The sequence below is a fragment of the Tachysurus vachellii genome, chromosome 17 (genome assembly GCF_030014155.1).
Source record: "Tachysurus vachellii isolate PV-2020 chromosome 17, HZAU_Pvac_v1, whole genome shotgun sequence".
In the NCBI taxonomy this organism is placed as follows: Eukaryota; Metazoa; Chordata; class Actinopteri; order Siluriformes; family Bagridae; genus Tachysurus; species Tachysurus vachellii.
In genome coordinates this window covers 5,129,982-5,151,016 of record NC_083476.1, presented here as the reverse complement: position 1 = coordinate 5,151,016, position 21,035 = coordinate 5,129,982, and the positions used below count along the sequence as shown (strand labels likewise).

Sequence of the window (21,035 nt, the reverse complement as noted above, 5' to 3'; positions counted from 1 at the left end):
AGAGAGAGAGAGAGAGAGAGAGAGAGGGAGAGAGAGAGAGAGAGCTGTGCTGACAAGGAAGAAAAAAGAGGAAGCGAGAGAACCATGCAGAAAAGTGAGAAAGAGATAAAGAGAGAGAGAGAGAGAGAGAGAGAGAGAGAGAGAGAGAGAGAGAGAAGACTGTGCTGACAAGAAAGAAAGAAAGAAAGAAAGAAAGAAAGAAAGAAAGAAAGAAAGAAAGAAAGAAAGAAAACTGTGCAGAAAAGATAGTGAGAAAGAGATAAACAGAGAGTGAGAGAGATAGATAGAGATAGAGAGAAAGAGAGACAGAGAGAGAGAGAGAGAGAGAGAGAGAGAGAGAGAGAGAAAGAGAGAGAGCAGTGTTGCCAAGAAAGAAAGAAAGAAAGAAAGAAAGAAAGAAAGAAAGAAAGAAAGAAAGAAAGAGAAAGAAAGAGAACTGTGCAGAAAAGTGAGAGTGAGAAAGAGAGAGAGATAGATAGAGAGAGAGGGAGAGAGACAAAAATGAACCATATGATCTTCACTTCAATTATGTCGTGTCCCCTTTTACCCACTGATCAACTCTAATGACTAAAGACCTACTAGCTTAAATCAATACAATTTATTCAATACACTTGAGCTTAGCAAAGGAAAGAAAGAGAAGCATATAGATACTTATAGCCATGGCATTTATCCTTTTCCTCCAAAATGCCCCGATGCCCAAAGCAAACCCTATAGAAAGATCTATTGTTGGAGTTGTAACCTAAGTGCTGATAATGAGCTAGACACAGAGTGGCCCGTCAGCCAGAATCACCATCAAGCCTTCACTGTGGCCAAACATCGCGCTCTGATACAGTCTGAATGTTTAGGGTTAGCTTTATCAGACTTCCAGAGGTCACGCAAGAATAGAACAAGCGTTAGAACAAGCGATAGAACGTTTCCAATGCCGTGTCCATCGTTAGAATAATCTTCTCATTTCTGCATTATTGTATAGAAATGCTTGAAATGTCCTTTTCGATTAATCGGGAAAATTCTACATTGCAGTTCACACTCGTTCGTCCGTCCTACTGGAACATATTCGCCCCTCTGAGATATATGGTACGGTCCACAAGTCATAACAGAAAGCTGCTTCGTCTACAGTACATTTCCTGAAGATCCTGAGAAGAAGAAAAGCAAGTCCTTTTCATTCTTCTTTCTTTCTGCATATTCAGTGATGTCGACTGATGAGGTCACTTTGAAAAGACGATCCTGTTATTAATCCTGTTATTCATTTATAAAGTAAATTATTCGTTTCAAAAATGCCTGAAGAAATGAGGAAGTAAATCATTAAAATGTTCTTAATGCCCTTAGTGTTACATATTTAAGACCAAAATATTGGCATTTAAATGGTTACATTTTAATTGATTTGTTTTTTAATAAGATGCATTAATTAATTTTAAAAAAAAAACGTATTAAAAATTGATTAATTAATAAAAAAACGTATTGCTTCATGAGTTGCTTTCAGGTATCGCAGTAACGCAAACAACAATGAAATCGAAAACATTGATTATTCTAAAAGAGCGATTTATCAGAGGCTTCAAGTTCAAGATTTGGCTCACACATTAGTCCATACTAATTTCTCCTAAAACCTTTCTGAATTTGTCACAATTATATCAACACTCTGACAGCAGAGGGCAGAAAATGACATCAACAAAAACTTTATCATCTTCCAGCGATGTAGAAGCTCAGATTTATTGTTATTGCCCTGCTCTGATACACCCAAAGGGCTTGGTATTTGTATTAAAGCACAGGAAGTGACTTACCATTAATAACACAGGGTGTGTTTAAAATCTGCCTATAATTCCAAAAATACAAATGACTATCTACAGAGCAAAGGTACCTGGACTAAATTAGATCATAGGTGAGGTTAGATTTACTGGAATGCCGAAACGTAATTTTTGGAAAGCACATAGAAAGACTATAGATAGACTATTACGTCAACAGCAAAGCACTTAATCAACTTCCGTCTGACGAACAAACGTGTTAGCAAACACGTAGAGTCTAGAGGTTGAAGGAAGAAATATGATAAAAAAAAAAACAAACAAAAAAACATTATTAGATGTTATTAGTAGTAATATTTGCTAAAGTCTTAGAACAAATGGATTTTGTAGGTGAAAAAAATATATATATATATATTTTGAAACTGGTCCAAAATGTTTTTTTTTTTTGTATTTGCTTTGGACTGCTGTCAGTCATTTTTATAGACACGCCCACAAAGTCAAACACGATAATGATTTGATAATGATCTCATATTGTTTTCTGTAAAAATGACTAAGAAAGTATTTAAGCAGTACTAATACTTGAGTATAAATAGCATAAAAAATTCTTTAAATTAAAATTCCAAGCTTTAGTTATTTGAAACCAATATCTAAGAATATCCAATCCAATATCCTTTTTTTTACATGCTCATATTAGTCCAAAGTGCTATTTTGATAATCTTTTATATATTATAATGTTGTGTAATGTTTTGTTCCCATGACTGTTGTAATTTAATGCTCTCAAAAGCATGTGTCATAAAGGTCATAAAGGTTTAACCCGTACGATATCCATCAAAGGACAGAACAAACTCAAGAAGAACAAGTTTCTTCGTATCTATCACTACTGTCTTTATACCTAAACTTTCTCGTTTGGACTCATTTGTCTTCATTGTACCTAAGGAAGGTTTTGTTTATCCAGGAAATAATGCTCGATATGAAGTTGGCTATGGAAAGCTCTTTAGTGTTTGTATAGTAATGTCAATGATTTAATGTTTATTAAATTATGTAATGTTAAGGGCGGGGAGCATGATGTTTCAAAAATGCTTCAGAAAACTGAGTCAGGCCGACTAACAAAACAACCCAGTGTAACAAAACCAGGACGTGAAAAAAAAACCAGAAGAGGGCCGAGTATAGATCCCTGTGGAACCCCATACGGAATATCATGTAATTTAGTAGCATAATCTAGGCAGAATGATAAGATTTTTTAATCTTTGATGCAGTGTTGTCTCTAATAAGAAGAAAAAATCAGCAGACGTGTTTGTCCCCTACATCTTCATCATTTCATTAGCATTCAGGAACAAACATTCTGAACTAATGTGATAACTGGTGCATTCACTAGACTCCCACTAAAATGGTGAAATTCAGAATTCTAAATTATTAAAATAATTGGCTAAACTGCCAAACATCCCCTGCTATACAAAAAGGATTATAGTGACAAACTGCCATCTTGGCTGCCAGAACGAGTAATCAAAAACAGGAAGAAGTTTTCCAGGATACTGTTTGAGGATAAGAGATGCAACCTTCCTTTCCTTCCTAGACTCAAAGCATACATCTGAGCTTACACCTGGACTACGCTATGCCACTTAATGTTTTAAACACCCATTCTCAAGAGACCACTAGTACTCTTGAGCTTCCTAATATACTCCAACTTATTAAACAGGATGTAAGCAGCAAGGAAAGCAAAGGAATTGGATGTTTCCCTACTAGCAGGCCATTAATAAATAACCTTAGACAGGCTGATGCTGTAAACTGTCAGTCATCTTTACCCAGATTTACAAATCATGTGAACATCCACTAGCATCATATGCTCTAAGGGCTAATTAACACAAACAGGTCTATCAGTCTAAATCAGTTATAGCATAATTAGCAGAATTATTAGCAGAACAGTGTGACTCTTGAGCTTACTTGGTATAAGAAACTGAAAAGGGAAGCAGTGCTCTCCGGCTGGAAGGGTTCCTGCAAAACAAGAGAAGAAGTGCGGTTTAAACGGAATTATATTTTTCTTTTCTTTTTTTTTCCCCCAAAATGTTTCTATTAAAGAACTATTTAAAAGTGAGGCCAGTCCAAACGGCATAATCTGGGGTTTAGGAATTAAATAAACATACAAACAGGGAAATCGGTTCAATTATAAAATACACAGAGAATCAAATTGATTACATTTCTAATTATTTTTTATTATTATTTATTTATTTATATTTTTTTTCTCACTTGACAGAGTGAGCTGGAACATAATCAATGATGTGGTCCTAAAGTGGTGTTACTGTTACCATGACGACTGTGATATTTATTTTTTTTTTCCAAAAATACTTTTGTTCAAATTATAATTTCCGTAACTTATAAATATGTTTTTTTTTTTATTTAATTAAAGAATTGTGTACTTCTGTATCAGTTTATAGTCACACTGAATAATGTGGAACAGCCGCAAAGTAAGTTCATGTTACCGCTTATGCTACAGCAGTTCATCAACTCACCAGCATCTCTTTTTTCTTTCTTGAAGTTAATGATGTTATAAATAAATGACCCCAAAACCCCCTTAGCACTCAGAAGTAAGAATTCAACAGTACTTAATAAAAGTTCTTAATAAAAGTTCTTTTATATCATAATCCAACCAAAAATGCTTGATTTTACAGCAGCTTTTTTACATTTGTGATGTTTTTGTGCTTTTTTTTTTTGCGGAAAACTACTTGAATTGGCAAACTGCATGCACAGGATTCTTCTTTAAAACTCCTACCAGTGAAACCACATACTGTATAATGACATTCCATGTCACATGACACATTGTTGCCCAAATCAGCGGAAAATCTGTAGTTGTATTGACAAACTGCAAGCTCTTCCAAATATTGGAGCAGTGGTGGTTCACATGGGTAAGGCTCTTAATGGGATTGTGGTCGGATAGGGGTTCATGCCCAAGCACTACCAAGCTGCCACCCTTAGGCCCTTAAACAAGGTCCTTAAAGCTCATTGCTCCAGAGTCACTATATCATGGCTGACACTGTGACACTGTGACCCCAATCTCCAAAGTAATGTATATTTGACCAAATAAAGGCTTCTATTCTATACAGAGAACTGACTTGATTTTGCATTAATTTCTGCAATCAGAAAAGAGAAAAATACAGGAGGAAATGTCAGTCTGGTTAGAATGCTTAAATCTAATTGGTCATTTTATAATTAATCATTATTTTCAAAACTACAATCCTGCTCACTACTTTTTATGTATGGAACACATGCGTGTGTGTGTGTGTGTGTGTGTGTAGTTCATGCCATGTACCATACTAACATGCTCTTGACTTCAACAGGAAGTTCAGGTCAAGAGATAAGACAATGACTAATCAAGTGAAAAGTGACTAACTCCTATATCTAGCCCTGCCATGTTACTATCTTTCTAAAACTTGTTAAAACCATGTTAAAACTTTCTAAAAGCTTTCTGTTTCTAAGAAGCAACATGTACTGTACGTGATGTGTTTTATGTGTATGAAAACCCAGCTGTGCAGAGCGGCTCAGGATTTAAAAACGATCACTGCGGCTTAAGAATTACGGCATAATTCTCTTATTGTTTACATGAAGCTGCCTCATAGACAGGAAGAGGTCTGTTAGAGGAAATGATGAGAAGGAGCAGCTCTGAAAGCACAGTTGCTGCAATCTGCTGGCTCTTAAAACCCCGGAGCAAAGTAGAAGAATATGTTTTAAATATTTGTTAGTATGAAAAAGACAGACATTGTTGTTTCTATCAGTCTGTCAGCTGTGTCTGTTTAGGTTATCTCAAAATCGGGGGAATTTAAACTATTAAAAGACAGCAATGTGTACTCCAAGCATTTAAACAATCAGATAAGAGAGATAAGATCTAAATGAGACAAACAGAGTATCGGAGAATCCTCCAGAATGCCGTCGGTGTGCTTCGTAAGCAATGTTTCAGTTTTCTTGCCATGAAAATACGGCATTCTGGATTGGTGTTTGTATACAAAAATTCACCAATGCATATGTTCATCATATCATACAATCTTCACTCTCATTGGTAGTCGCTGTATCAAGTCACCCCAAATTTTTCGTAAGTCACCAGCTCTCATTAAAAACGAATGATCTACAGTCCAAACAAATCATTACCCAGGGTTCGGAGTAGAAAGTGACAAAGCGATCGGTGTCTGTTCATTTTCTATGTAAATAAAATAATAGAATATAAATAATAATTTAAAAAAAATCATTTCTTTATACTGATTGAAAGGTCAATAATTTGCCATATGAGGAACACTGTTCTTGTTCGTCAAATCCCACCAGCAAAATTTATGACATCAATTGATAATGAGTTATAATGAGTGATAATGAGGTAACCACTTTAATAATAGCACCTTCTCCAGTTTAACCAGTCCAGCTCAAATAAAGCTCTAACTGTAACACTCCCTACAAATCGTTTTTCCAATACTTCCGCTGAAGCACTGGAAAATCCAGTTCAGTGGGCTGTTAAGATCTTTGTCAAAACAAACCTATTAGGTAATGCTTTTCATATGACAGGTCGTGCCTGTCCAGGATCTATCAGAAGTTTATTATGTTCTAATGACAGCATATAACAAAGGGTTTTTGTTTCTTCTAGCATACCATAGCATCATTTCCTCTCTTTTAAAGGTAATAAGACGAATTACGTGAAGCGTCCTTCATACAAATCCCTGTGTACTGTACGAGGGTGTTAATGAAAACACTGAAAAACTACATGCGGATAATAGAGCTGCTTTAATAGAAACTCAATCATCACTCAATTCTAATCAGAATTATGAGTTCAACACCAGTGATATATAACAATTTATTACCACAGACATTCTGGCATCTCCTACAGTATCTAATTATCAAGTATTAAATTCCACTACTAGAACATTAGAATATGAATTTTTTATGTACTGCTCTTAAACCCATGTTATGGTCATTCTAAACCTTGGTTTTAACCCCCCGTAGAGGAACATTTTACGTTTGTAATTTAGAAGCCGGTTTAGCATCACATTTTACCCGTGTTTTGGAAGTCCTGCATGTACGGTGTAAAATAATGTGGTGTAAGAACGTTACAACTAAAAGCTAAGCAACAGACTAATCTGAGTAAACATGTCCCTCATACTGTATGACATGAAAATCAGGACGTAGCAACACTTACAGTAAAACAAAGGGCTCGGTAGTCAGTGCCATATGGCGTTGAACTACAGATCAGAAGGTTGTGAGTTCAAACCCCAAGTCTACCAAGCTACCACTGCTTGATAAGATACAGTAAGAGCATCTGCCAAATTCTACAAAAGATCATCCACTCAAGACACTTAATTATCTTTGACTTTATTGTAGTATTGTAGTCATCCAGAATGGTCACTCAGGTTGGGTTTCTTTTTGAATCTGGTTTTCTTTGCTGTCTCCTTAGGGATGGAAATCTACACCGAGTTCTCTGTAAGGCTGCTTTGTGACAATGTCTATTATTAAAAGCGCTATAGAAATCAAACTGAATATAACTCTTGTGAAGTAAAGCGTAATTCAGGATGTAAAACTCCAAGATTTAAAATGTTTTGCATTGATGATTCAGTCCACAGAACATACAGGTTTCCTGTTTGATGATACATACAGTCAAGCAAAAAAAAAATTAAAAATAAACACGTACAACACTCTTTCATCCTCTAACCTCCCACAGGTTACTGTCAAGGTGTCAAAGAAGCAATGAGTCATTTGTTTCACAGACAGGAAGAGTCAAAACTTTTGCTTTTAGGTATATCGACAGGCAGGAAGTAATACTACAGGTTTTTTCCAGACATGAGTGCTCAAACACTTCAAACCACATCACTGAATGTCATTTCTTCCAAGACGTGGCTTTCACTCTCATATCTTTTCTTTACGAAGCTATACTATATGTATACGTTTTAGATTCTTTTCATCAAATGAGATCTTTGCTTTCGATGTCACTTACAGTCATACAGAGGGATTAATCGTTTTTTTTCCAAGATATCACTGGAACAGGCAGTTTTGCTAATACCTGGCAACCCTGCACATAAAGTTTTAATTTGCCAGGTTTAATTTTATTTTCACAAATTTAAAGTTTTTAACTCATTTTAAAACAGAAAATTAAAGCTACAATTTCAGGCAATACTTTTATTTATTTATTTATTTATTTATTTAGGAAAATAACCAGACTACTTTCTCAATATAAATATAAAGAAGCTTTGTGCAAAAGTTTGTACCCCTTGTGATATAATTGACCAAATAATTCTCAGTTAGTCTCAGTCTGTCTGAAAAAAAAAAAATGTTTAAAAAAGCAAACTAAATCATTTCAATTTCTAGACCTGGTTTAACAGCAATTTTAATGTTACTTTTCATCCTTAGCACCTCTTCGCACAGCAAACGTACACTTGCTTCTAGGCAGTTGATGGATGCTTCCAACACCTGAGTCTTTTAAAAGCCAAGATCAACTGATTAAACAGGTGGAATTAGATGTGTCTCCTGCTGAATTGGAATGAAATCCTGTACCCACACAGGTCCTTTGGGGATAAGATTAGCAACCCCTGATCTACAGTAGCTTCTTGGATTTTATTCTGCCTCACTTGTAAGTTGCTTTGGATATTTAAGAAAAAAAATTGCCTCCCAAATCAAAAAGTGTAAATGTATTTATACACCTTTAGAAATATATTTACGGAGAAAAATGGTGATGTAGAAATGGAAAATAATTAAAAACCATACGCATTTATGTACATTTATGTATATACATTATTTTTCAGTTATATTTTCATCTTGTCATATTTTATATAGTTTCTTTTTATATAGTTTATACGTTTTCATTTATCTACCTACTTTTGGTTATATTTCTTATCCCAACAGATGCAAAAAGCATTTCACTGCATTTCGTACTCAGTATGTATGTGACAAATAAAATTTGATTTGATTTGATTTGATTTGTTCGATACTTATTTTACCCGCTGTATGTATCATGCGGTAATACACTTGAGGAGAGGGAAATATAATCAATTCAATTCAAATTTATTTGTATAGCTCTTTTAACAATGGACATTGTCTCAAAGCAACTTAACAGGAACATAAGAAACATTGCAAAAAGTACTAAAAGGTTAACATTGTAGAAAGATTTATAAAATATTCAAGATTAATATTGTACTTATATTTGAATGTGTTTGTGTTTATCCCCAGTGAACAAGCCTGAGGTGACTCTGGTAATGAAAAACTCCCTTAGATGGAAGAGGAAGAAACCGTGAGAGGAACCAGACTCAAAAGTGAACCTCATCCTCATTTGGGTGACACTGGAGGGTGTGATTATAAACTGTTATAACACCGGAGATTGTTATTGTGAATAATGTCCTTTCTACAGTCATATACAGTCTGATAATTGTGTATTGATTAGGAGGATTTTGTCCTTAGACACAACATGGAGTTGGTAACTTCTAAACTTCTTTTCGATAAAACATGAGACAGTCTCCTTACCTTTGTCAGCCACAGAGAGCATGCTGCTCACATACTGCTCCTCCACCATCCATGAGTTGTCGTTCATCTTGCTGGAGATGCCACAGGAGCCCACACAGTTCACCTTGATGGCTAAAGAGAAGAGATGAGAAAATGAATCACGGTCACTAATCAAGCTAGAATCAAACAGTCAAAATCCTCAATGACACTTCAGTAAACGTAACTATAAATGGATACAAATGACAAACGGATCATAAAAATGTAATCGTTCAGCAAATTGCTGTGATTTAAGATGAATAAAACATAGAGTGAGAAAATAGCGCAATAATTAACCACCTCACTCATTCATTTTCTACCGCTTATCTGAACTACCTCGGGTCACGGGGAGCCTGTGCCTATCTCAGGCGTCATCGGGCATCAAGGCAGGATACACCCTGGACGGAGTGACAACCCATCGCAGGGCACACACACAAACTCTCATTCACTCACGCAATCACACACTACGGACAATTTTCCAGAGATGCCAATCAACCTACCATGCATGTCTTTGGACCGGGGGAGGAAACCGGAGTACCCGGAGGAAACCCCCGAGGCACGGGGAGAACATGCAAACTCCACACACACAAGGTGGAGGCGGGAATCGAACCTACAACCCAGGAGGTGTGAGGCGAACGTGCTAACCACTAAGCCACCATGCCCCCTAATCAACCACCTGTTGGGTTTAATTTATTGTGTTCTTACTCAGAAGGATCATTCACAAAACAGAAGCCATTGAGACCATTAGATCTATTTGATTTCTATGTAATAAACTTGACAATGTTCTTCAAATCCAACTATATTTCAACACCAGTTGTTCAAACTGAGAATCATGAGAATGAAATAAAGTATCACGCCCTGTGAAACCTTTTGCATGGTGAAATTTACTATGTTATAGAATTCTGAACACTACTTTCCAAAAAAATTAAATATATTTCTCTGTTTTATGTATCGCACCCACAAGATGTAGCATTTTATATCCGGGTTACAACCAATGACAACAAGAAAACTGAAATTTTTTGCTATGGAACATAGCTATAAAACAACATGTGTAATAAAATGATACTTAGCTAGAGAGGTTTTAGATTTCTTAGGACAGGATGATTACTGATCATCTGATTAATGTTTACTGGAATTCAGCCACTGTGACGTCTGATGGATTTTCCCAGACTGCCACACAAATACGCATATGCAAAATGATGCCATGGTAGTGAAAGATAACAGTGTGCCACATTCCTCCACGCTTGCTGATTCACAATGTGGTTTGCAAATGCTGGTTTTTAATTCTGAAGCAACGTAGCTCATTCAGTCAATAGTAAAAAAAAATATATATTTAATTATCCGGTAAATAAAGTAGGTAGAGTCCAGTTTACCCAAGGATTTTAAACAGGTTAAAGTAAACAAACTAAAAAGAAAAGCAAAAAGAATGAAGAGAGAGGGAAAAGGGAGTTCTGCTTACTGGCCGTACTATGTGTATGATGTCAAGCCTAATCACCTCATGGTTGTGGCACAAAGTCATTGCTCTCTTTCTCTCTGTCTAGCAAGCCTGAAGTACCCTCCTTCCCCATCCTCTCCCCCAACATTCCCAGAGCATCATGTTTCGCATCCACACACACAAAGAAGCACTGAAATACCCAGAGGAGAAAAAAAAACAAACAGATAGCTTCCACATATACAGGTGCTTTTCATTCTGCTTTCTAATTGAAATCCAAGCTCTTTTAGTTTAAACTCCACAAGACTATTGTGGCTAAAACGTGTGGAAAAAAGGAGAAGATGCATTCCACCAGATCGGTTTAAACAAAGAGAACCGATCATTTCCGACGACACGAATTCAATCCGGCATCCGTCATACGGATGTGGAATTTTAAGACTTGTGGTGAGTCTAGACATTGGCAACGCACACAAACACCAGTGGCAGATGGCAGAGCTTGCTGGCACAGAGGCTTCTCCAGGTCCGCTCTGCAGGAATAATTGCAGGATGCTCTAAAGAAGAAAAGTCACTCCGGGGTCCTCAGAGTTTCATACTGCTTGGGGTATATAAAACACTACATTAACAGTTGGACCATCTGTGGCTTGCCATCTGAGCCAGTAGGAAAAGATAAAACTGAAACAACTGGAGGTATTACCTCGGTCCATCTTTTAGATTGGATGATCAGTCGTTAACATTTTGTCTAGAAAGAAACTGTTTGCAAAGGATGCTCTAATCTTGGATCACATGGAGAGATTGGGGACATTTATAAAGACACACGAGTTAGACAGACACACAGATTAATAAATTAATGTCTCCTGTTGATATAAGAACATTTGAGAGACAAACAAACACATTTTTGCATATGTATGTTTAGTCATCTGTTTGTCTTTTATTAGTATTTATGTTCATTGTATGTTTGTGTGTATTTGTATGTTTCTTTGTTTATTCATGTGTCGTTGTCGTTATCTGTCGTTTTTTTGTTCTCCCTTGTTTGTCATCCTGTGTCTTTTGTTGTCTGTTTACTCTTCAGTTTGTTATATCCGTTTCTGTTTTGTGTATGTTTATTTGTTTCTTGGTCTGTTTATTTGTCTCTGTGTGCGTTTGTTTGTTAGCTTGTGTTCTTAACTTCTAATATTTGATCATTTTGTTTTGTCTGTCTGTCTTTTTTAGTTTGACTGTTTATCTCTTTGTTGTTGTTATTTGTCTGTCTGTCTGATTGTCTGTCCCTTTGCTTAATGCATGGGGTTTTTAATAAGCAAAATAAATCTGTCCGTTTTCATGGCGAAAATAAGCCAAGTTTCAAGTTAGGGGAAAAAAATAATTTTTAGTAAAATCTTATTTTAAAGTAAACTTTTTAAACAGATAATTTTGACATAAACGGAACAAACTAATTAACTGAAGTATTACTTATTTTACCTTCAATGAATTTCAGCTGAAAAACGTCATTCTGGGAAATGATAGGAGGGAGGATAGCAGTACACCATGACCGTGTGACTATAATCAGTCCTTTCGTTCAGATAAGCAAAAATAGAGTCATGTCTTTAGGGAGGGGGGTATAAACAGAAACTGGGGTATTCCTGTTGTCTGTTACATTGCAACTCTTTAATACAGAAACAATGAATAACTCACTAATGTAACACAAATTCGACTGCAATCTAATACTTAAGATGAAGCCTCTAACACACACTGTTCTGACTGTATTATTAGATTGAGGACTGGAATACTTCTAACCTATCTAACCGAAGGTTTGATATGAACAAGACTGACATGAGATCAAGTGCATACAAAACTGAAGACATTCCACTCTATTCTGAACTCCCACCAGTTTCCTTGAAATATTCCCTTCTCAGGCCTCGACTTTACGGTCCATTGTGTTTCTGTCTGTGTAGAAAACACAACTTTTACACAACACATTGTACTTCACAAATAACATTCTTGCCCATGTCTTAAGTCTATTTTCCAACAAAACCACCACTAAAACTGACCAAATTTCTAGAAACATCCAACAAATTTCCTGAACCATACCACCAAGATAAATTTATTTTCCTATTGAAATTCCTGATAAGTTTTATTCCTCTTCTACCGAAACAATTTGCTAATTTTGCTCATTTTTTTCATTATTAAAAAGATTGACATGTCATATTTATAATAACCTTTAATGATGCGTAACATCCGTTAAACACGTTTTACGGGAAAAAAAAAGGGTTTCCTCCTCATTTTGTCTCGGGGAGTTTTTCCTTGCCACCATCACTTCTGACTTTCTCATTAGTGATAAATATACAATTAAATAGAACATTTTATCAATTATATTCTACATTTTTTTTATTCTTGCAAAGGTCTTTTATGACAATTGTTAAAAATACCAAACAAATAAAATCCAATTGATTATTTCCTGTTATTACTTATGTTATAGCATCTACAAACAAACATTTCTCTCCGTCTAGACATTTATAAGACAAAAAAATGCAGCTTGTAATGTTAGAGAGAAACTGCTAAATAAATGTTATATTGTGATATTGTGATATCACGATACATTTTATATTGATATGACATCTTTTTTTTTTACAAATATCAGATAATGTTTGTTTTTTTGTTTTGTAATAAAAATGACAAACTCTGAAGGCAGCCGATTCGTTGTTTTCTGCTGTTTTGAATTTTTTTTTTTTTTTACAAATTTTCTTCTTTTGTTTTAGTTTGCTTTTGCACACATTAAAAGAAAATCTAATCAAACAAATGATTTAAAGCTTTATTTTTAAATGAAAACTGTAAATGTCAAACACATCACAATCACAATAAACGCCGATTGTTTATTTAAATCTTTCTGAGTTCATTTGTGTCCTAGACATGTATATTTATACTGTGGTATACATTTTGTAATGCATATTATCTTGCTTATATGTATAACAATCTATTGCCCAAGGCATGTTGTTATTTATAAAACTAACCAACACTGTCCCACCATTTAACAGTTTACTGTATGAGTTATTTGGTAGGCAATAAAAGCTAACTACAACCCAAGGAAAGAAAATCCTAAACAAAAGGAAGGCAGTTGGAATCTCCCTGGCAACTGGCAGGCATCCTGCAGCCAATCAGACATCTGTTGTAAAGCCATTTAGACAGAATTTGACCCCTGTGACTACAGCGCCATTCAACAATGAGTCAGCATGCAGGCGAGGCCAGATCTGATGGCTCTGGTGTGGAACGATACTAATATCTCCTTGTTCACAGACTAGCTGAGGGAAGTTTCATCCATACAGAGTGAAACTGGAGCTACAGTCTAAGTATAATAAGGGTGGATCCAAAATCCAAAGGCAACATAGGTTGGCTTTGTCCTCCAGCCAACACAGAGAAGGAAGAGGTCAAGTAAAACAATAGGAAAATTGTTCACCCTAAGGACAGTATTTCAGCTGAAGTGGTGGAAGAAGGAGAAGGAGGAGGAATCCTACCCCCCCCCTCTCATGTTCTTACATTAACAGAAGACATTAAAGCGTATCATTACCCACGTGCAGTGACGGAATACAAGATTTGTTTCCAAGCCATATCTTTTGTAAGCTGAAAAACCTGATACAGTAAAAAAGAACTTCCCTCCATTTGACTCCATAAACTACTAATTTAACACATGGGGTGATACATTTTTTCTCTCATTACTACAAACAGAAGAATGAAAACGACACAAGCTTGGAGCCACGTTAAAGGGACAAGTAAAAGAAAAGGAAAGGTGATGAAGTAATGAAGCATGTAAATAAAACAATATAGGATCCCAATAACCTATGTATAGGTGACGTGCAATAAGTCTTTGTTCTTTAAAGGTGGAGTCTCCGTTGTTTGAAAGCCAATGTTGACATTTGAAATCACCAAAACAAACACGCCCTAACCCAAATGGGTCCCACCCCTGTTTTGATAGCTCCGCCCACACTTACACCAGACAAGTATAACCCAAGTATAATCCAGACAAGTATTATGGCGGAACCTGCTGGGGCAGCTGACCGAGTGGATATTTTTATCAATAAATGAACTCAATGAGTAATACTATGGTAATACAAATGTGTTTTTGTAGTACTGTGTGTTGTACCGTGAAAGGTTTATTTCCATTTCATGCGGAAGACGCTCAGTTCTCTCCAGCGCTGGAAAGCTGATCCTATATTAACACGGGTCCTACTTCTTGCCTTATCATAAGCCTTTCTTCGCTTTCTTTTTTTTTGTTTTTATCCTCCATGTCAATGTTAAAACCGCTTTCTGCTAATGTCACACATGCGCACTGAACACTCTCTCCGCCCATATTGACAAGACACGCCCCTTTCTGCTCATTGGCTACAGGTTAGTTTTGTTTTTGTTTTGTTTGGCGGCCCAACGCAGTTTTCTGAAGCATTTCTCAAACAATGGAGACCCCACCTTTAAGTTTAGTCAAATTTAAGTCTTTAGAATAGGACAATGGTTCAAACTCAAAAAGAAAAGATCATCTTTGGCCACAAGTCTATGCTAATTGCAAAACGTAAAAAGTCACCTAGCAACCAAGGCAATTTCATTAACATCACAATCAGAATGTTGTACATGTAAGTCATGAATTATACAAGAGTTCGAGATCCAGCTCAATGATTTGGCATTTCAAATTTGCCTATATTACCTATAACTCTGGGATATTTCTCTCCAATAGTCTGTGTTGGCCATAAAATTCCACTTCCTAGTTAAAAACATCTATTACAATACAGTAGTAACATCATCTGCAGACATTGAACATTTTGTCTTGAAAACTCATCAGATGAAGATGAAAATAGGTGAAAAGGAAGAAGAGATGCAAACTTTACCAAAAGCTCCTTTAACAGTAACGTACATAAATCATTATCAACTAGACAGCTGACCAACTATAAATTGTATGTACTGTAGCTAATTTGGGATCTATTTCTGCTAGCGGATCAAAGACAAACAGAACGTTTTGGCCATACATTGTCCACACTGAACTGATATACAAAAGCATTATCGCATTCTCAATACTCAATAGAAGTATTGCTCTTGCTCATGTGATATTGATTAAATATAATCCTTGCACCTTCTAAGTATGACTTATGTTGCGTTATTACATTAGCCTGAATACAATGTCTTACACTTTCCAATATCTACACTATGAGTGTCATCAAACTGTACTGAAACAAGCAAACAAATACGGATCAATTGTACTTTGTATCAGACCAGACTTGTGGATCCTGGATGAAGAAGTAAAAACTATTACTTTTAGCTTATTGTGGGGTTTATGGTCAGCTATTCCAAGAAATTCCAATAATCTGTTTACAATGGTTTACCCTCAGAGCAGGTTCAGATCCACTGAAACACTTAACAGATTGTATCACACCAACTACAGACTTTCAAATGAAATGGAGAAGGAAGTGTCCCATGAGGGACTTCTCTGCTTTTGTCTCTTAAACTACTTATTCCAGTGAGCTAACACTGACCTAGCAAATGTTTTCTTTGTGTGCACCACAAACGATAATTGCCATTATCTGAAGTATCTAAGCTGCCTGAAAAATCTGTTTGTTTTTTTATTTTTTTAAGGTCACAGTCAGAAACAATTAGTAAAATTAAGTTCACAGGTCTACACTGTCCCTATCTTTTAACCACAAAACCTCAGATCGTTTGCTAGAATCATTTTGAGGAATCATTCGAGGCTTGACATCACCAATGTTTGTAAGAAGATTATAACAGAACAGTATAAATCTGTAGAATTAGTTTTTTAAGATTCATCATATCTGGTATTTCAAGGAAACATGGCATGAACATACCAGGGCAAAAACGCTCTTATCGTAGCATCAGTAAGATCTTGTGATATACTTATAATGCACTGTTGAACCCTAAAAGTTTCATTGCTGAGATCTTGATAGTTAGAATTAACCTTGCTCCACTGGCATGCCAACATTGATCACAATGCTACCAAGAAGTGCTGTGTACTGCAGCCAGTAATTAGTGGGAAGAAGAAAAAAAATAAAAAAAAATCACAGAAGCTCAGGGTTCTGATTACAGAAGCTGTGTGTGTGTGTCATGTATGTGTGTGCATGTGTGTATGTGATAGTTAGTCCTGATTTTCACATGGCCATCAAACTCAAACAGAAGTAAAGAACTGAGTTCAAACATTTGATTGAATAAACACAGTCTCAGAGCAAAATGATCAATCCAAATATAATAAACACTGAAAAAAGCTCCAAAGTTGGATAAAACAGCCAACTTCCAACTGCCAATGAGGCATGAGGCTGGTGTTGTTAAAAAGCTAATAAGCCCTAATAATATAACATATAATTTGGGTTAGTCACTGTGATCCATCTATTGGTAACTTCTTAATCTCGATGAAAGAACATAATCATGTGTCCACCACAGATTATATATATTTTAAATCTGTGGGTTGCAGAGATTGGGAAATGCCTAATTAATACAATACTACAGGAACTGGATATTTCCATTGTGCACATTTTTGTCACATTTTTACGCTGTGTCATGATGCATTCTTAAACCAACACAAGTTGCAGCCACAATTATTTATATTCTTCCACTGTGACCATATACAGTAAGAACATGTAATTAATGACTCTGAGTCATGTTTGCTGGAACAGTCATACAACCATCAGTAGAACCATCAGTCTACTAATCAAATACCAAGAGAAAGTAACTAGTAAACTGCAACATTTCTCAGGGATGTCATCAGTGAAATCCCACTCTCCTGTGTCAACTAAATAATTACAAGTTTTTTTTTAGTTCATCCAAACAACTATAGAGATTTGTTTTCTTAACAAGTCAAGTAGGTTTCTAGAAAACCAAAACATGGGACTTTGCACTACACTACTCTGATTTATTTTTGACTGTATTTTTATATTCACACCCTCCAGTGTCACCCACATTGTCGCTGTCGGGCGGAAACCTCGTATGTCCAAATTTGGTCAATTTCATATTTTTTCACATATCGATGCTATTGGTCAGTCCCCACGTGGGTCTGTTATTTTTACAAGTTATTAACCAATCTAAAGTCTTGAAAATAGCTTGAGTGCAAATCTCATAACTCCATTGGACACTTCAACTGTCCACCTCTTCCTCACTCTGGGGGAGAGCTTCGCGGCATATTTCTCCTTAATAAGAATCGCAACGAATCAACACGTCTTCTAAGGTAAATGTCTTCAAAACACTGGGCTCAAAGAAAAAAAAAATCTTGACCCCTGCTAGTTCTGGTGCTCGTCTGAGGACAGGAATTTAGCGCAAGACAATCCATTGCAACGCGGACTAAACCCTGTGCATTGCAGATAAGGTACGGCGTTTTTTTAATTTCCTGAAAAGTAATGGTTTTGGAGATACGAGGATTCCGCCCGACAGCGACGATATGAGGATGAGGTTCCCATTTGAGTCTGGTTCCTCTCAAGGTTTCTTCCTTTACCCTCTAAGGGAGTTTTTCCTTGCCACTGCTGCTGTAGTCACCTCAGACTTGCTCATTGGGGATAAATACATACACATTGTGAACTAAATCCATCTAATATTAATCTTGAATTTTGCATTCTTTTAATCTTTATATTAACCTTTTGTTCTATGTTTATGTTCTGTAAAGCTGCTTTGAGACAATGTCAATTGTAAAAAGCGCTATACAAATAAACTTGAATTTAACTGAATTGAGTTTACAAGCTAATTAATTTATTAATTGTCCACTCCTGTCAAGAGCAATTAGATAATATATTTTTTGGACATTTCTGGTTATCTACATATCCATCAACATATATGGAAAAGTGTATTCTGCATTCACAGCACTGGTGATCTACTGACCTTAGATTCCACCATTCCACCTGACCTCCATTTTCCCCACTTCAGATAAGAAAGTGAAATTGAATTCATATCTCAAATCCATGTTAGCATTTTTTATGACCAGATTTCCATGTTATAAAAGGTCTAAACTGAAACAGAATGGCTACATCCCTGCATAAAGACACTTCAAAACACCATCAGCTGTGAGAGAAATGGAAATCACAGAAAAGCCCAATTGCGCCTAGACTTTATATTTTAAAGAAGTGTGACCGTTTTCTGTGACCGTCAGCACATCTGCTTTTATTAAACCGAGCCAGATTAACAAAAGCAAAATGAGTTCCAGAAGCTGAATGTGACCCTGACAGGAATCTTTCATTCACTCCCTTACTGTTGCTTTCTCTGTCATATTTCATTAAAGAGGATTTTTTTTCTTTTTCATATATGTGAAGGTGTATAAAGGTAAAGTATCTCAACAGATCCATCTTAAAAAAAAATACTAAATCAAGACAAACGTTTGGAGGAAGGATGGTTATAATTCATTGACTGTAGCTTTCTAAACACTTTTCCATAGCAGCTCCTCTGTCTTTTGCTGTTTATCCAAATACACACAGTATGTTGAGTTTGTAAATTTTTTTGCTCAAGGCAGCTCATCAGGCCAGAAACTAACTACAGGCCTAAAGTCGATTAAGGTAAAATATTAAAACTTTCAAAATGACAAAAACATGTTTAACGATTGGACAAAGAAGCATGTATTTATTTTGCTTCGATCCTGCTTAAAAAAGGTGCCTCATCTGTTCAGAGTGCACGAATCTAGTTCTCACGTGTAGCTCGACCATGAAACAAAACATTACCTTTTTAAATTCTTATCTGTTCACTGGTCATAAAACGATCATTAATAAGCAACGAGGTACACGGTGACTGTTGTCGCCATTCAGTCAAAGAACTGTATGAAAAGAATTTTCATACAATTTTAAGTAAACCTTTTAACAATTTATTAGACTACGTTTATTTGAATAGAAAATTTGCACTGGTAATTTAGTAAGCATCACTCACTCTCATTTCATTCATCGTGTCAGCTGAGTCATTATGTTTCACCCGATGACTAACATTACGTGAGACAAAAACAAACCGATTCTTTTTATAGGAAACTGAGAAAATCGTTCAGATCATGCAACAGTGTTGGACAGAATATTAATAGTTTTATTTGAAGAATGTTAAAGGTTAAAATCAAGGATATTTTGCATGTGGGTAACTGTTTTTGTACATGTTTGCATGCTTTTGTCCAGATCCAAAATTACATATAGATACCACGCTGTTCTCTTATTTCCAGGTTCCTGCTTTCATCATGTCATATTTCTCTGAGTGTGAAGAAAAGCTTGTTATTGAACCTTGAGACTTGTATATTCGACCTGATTATTAACCTTTAAATATTCCAACTATACATATTGCTTTGTGTAGATATGGTTTATATACTGTATACTCCAAGTCACTGGGTTGACTTGCATATTTTTTGTCAATTTTGTGTATCAGCCAGCTAAAGTTACTAGCTAGAGCACTTTAAATGCAACAGCCTGGATTAAAGTTCAATGAGCAAATACCTCTTTATCAGCTCTGACAGAAATCCTTCAAATGATTACCCACCGTTCACTAAAACATTCCAGGTTATAACCTTGCCAGGTCTGTGTGGCCAAAAAGGAAATCAAAAGGCTCTTTATTCTGTGCAGTTCAGTATCTGTGAGAGTACCTGCTCACAAAAGCTGGGAATCATGGCTGGGAAATTCCCATACATCTGTTGTGGTCGTGACTTGAAGACTAGTGGCATGGCAACGGTTCTAATCATGACCCATGTAAAAGTGACCTTGGTTAAATGCCACAATAAAACCTTCTTTCTGACTGAGATTTGCTTCTAGAGATCCTACCTGAGGAAAAGAGTATCGACTTCTACAGTATATGCTTAAGCCTAATGTTTTGCATTGAGTTATTAGTATCAGATTAGTGTGAGACTAAAAAGAGTTAGTGTGTGAGTAAAAGAGTAACAAGTTCAGTGTGTTTACATTGAAATATCTGCAATATGCTTATTGAGTCTGTTGTCATTTTGTGGTTGGTACTGCATTTTTCTGTTATTCCCATATTCCCACATGATTGCCTGCTGCACTGACATTGCTAGTGCAGCGATTCGGGTCGACTATGAGTTAATAAGCATGATAGATGCATTAGGCTGAAAGCTGAAGCTTTGTAACCGTACCGGTTTGAGCAGAGTATATGGTTAAGGAGGTGAGAAACTAAAACACAAGACACCTGAACAGACTAAAGCACTGCTACAACACTGTCTTAGGTAGGAATGAAGGAATGAAATTTAATCCCATTGGTGTAAACATTTAAGTGACAAGCAGTAGACCAACAAGTCAAGGATAGAACTTTTAATTGAAAAATGTTAACTCAGAATTGAATGAAATCTTGATTATGATAATATGCAGGTTAACGGTTAATAAGCAAATCCTGGATGAATTTTTCTTGTAAGTACTGTATCTTATGAACACAAAGGCTTATAAAAGTTCACTAAT

At 35.9% G+C, this 21,035-nt stretch overlaps 1 protein-coding gene across 1 annotated transcript in view; it reads right to left on the bottom strand.

Moving 5' to 3' along the window:
- Window positions 1–21,035, bottom strand: part of arrdc1b (arrestin domain containing 1b) — a 42,818-nt gene that overhangs the window by 8,954 nt on the left and 12,829 nt on the right. The window contains exons 2-3 of the mRNA XM_060890248.1: window positions 9,219–9,329; window positions 3,678–3,728 (exon numbers count right to left, since the gene is read on the bottom strand). Of these exons, the coding sequence (XP_060746231.1) occupies window positions 3,678–3,728; window positions 9,219–9,329 (162 nt within the window). The remainder of the gene's footprint in view (window positions 1–3,677; window positions 3,729–9,218; window positions 9,330–21,035) is intronic.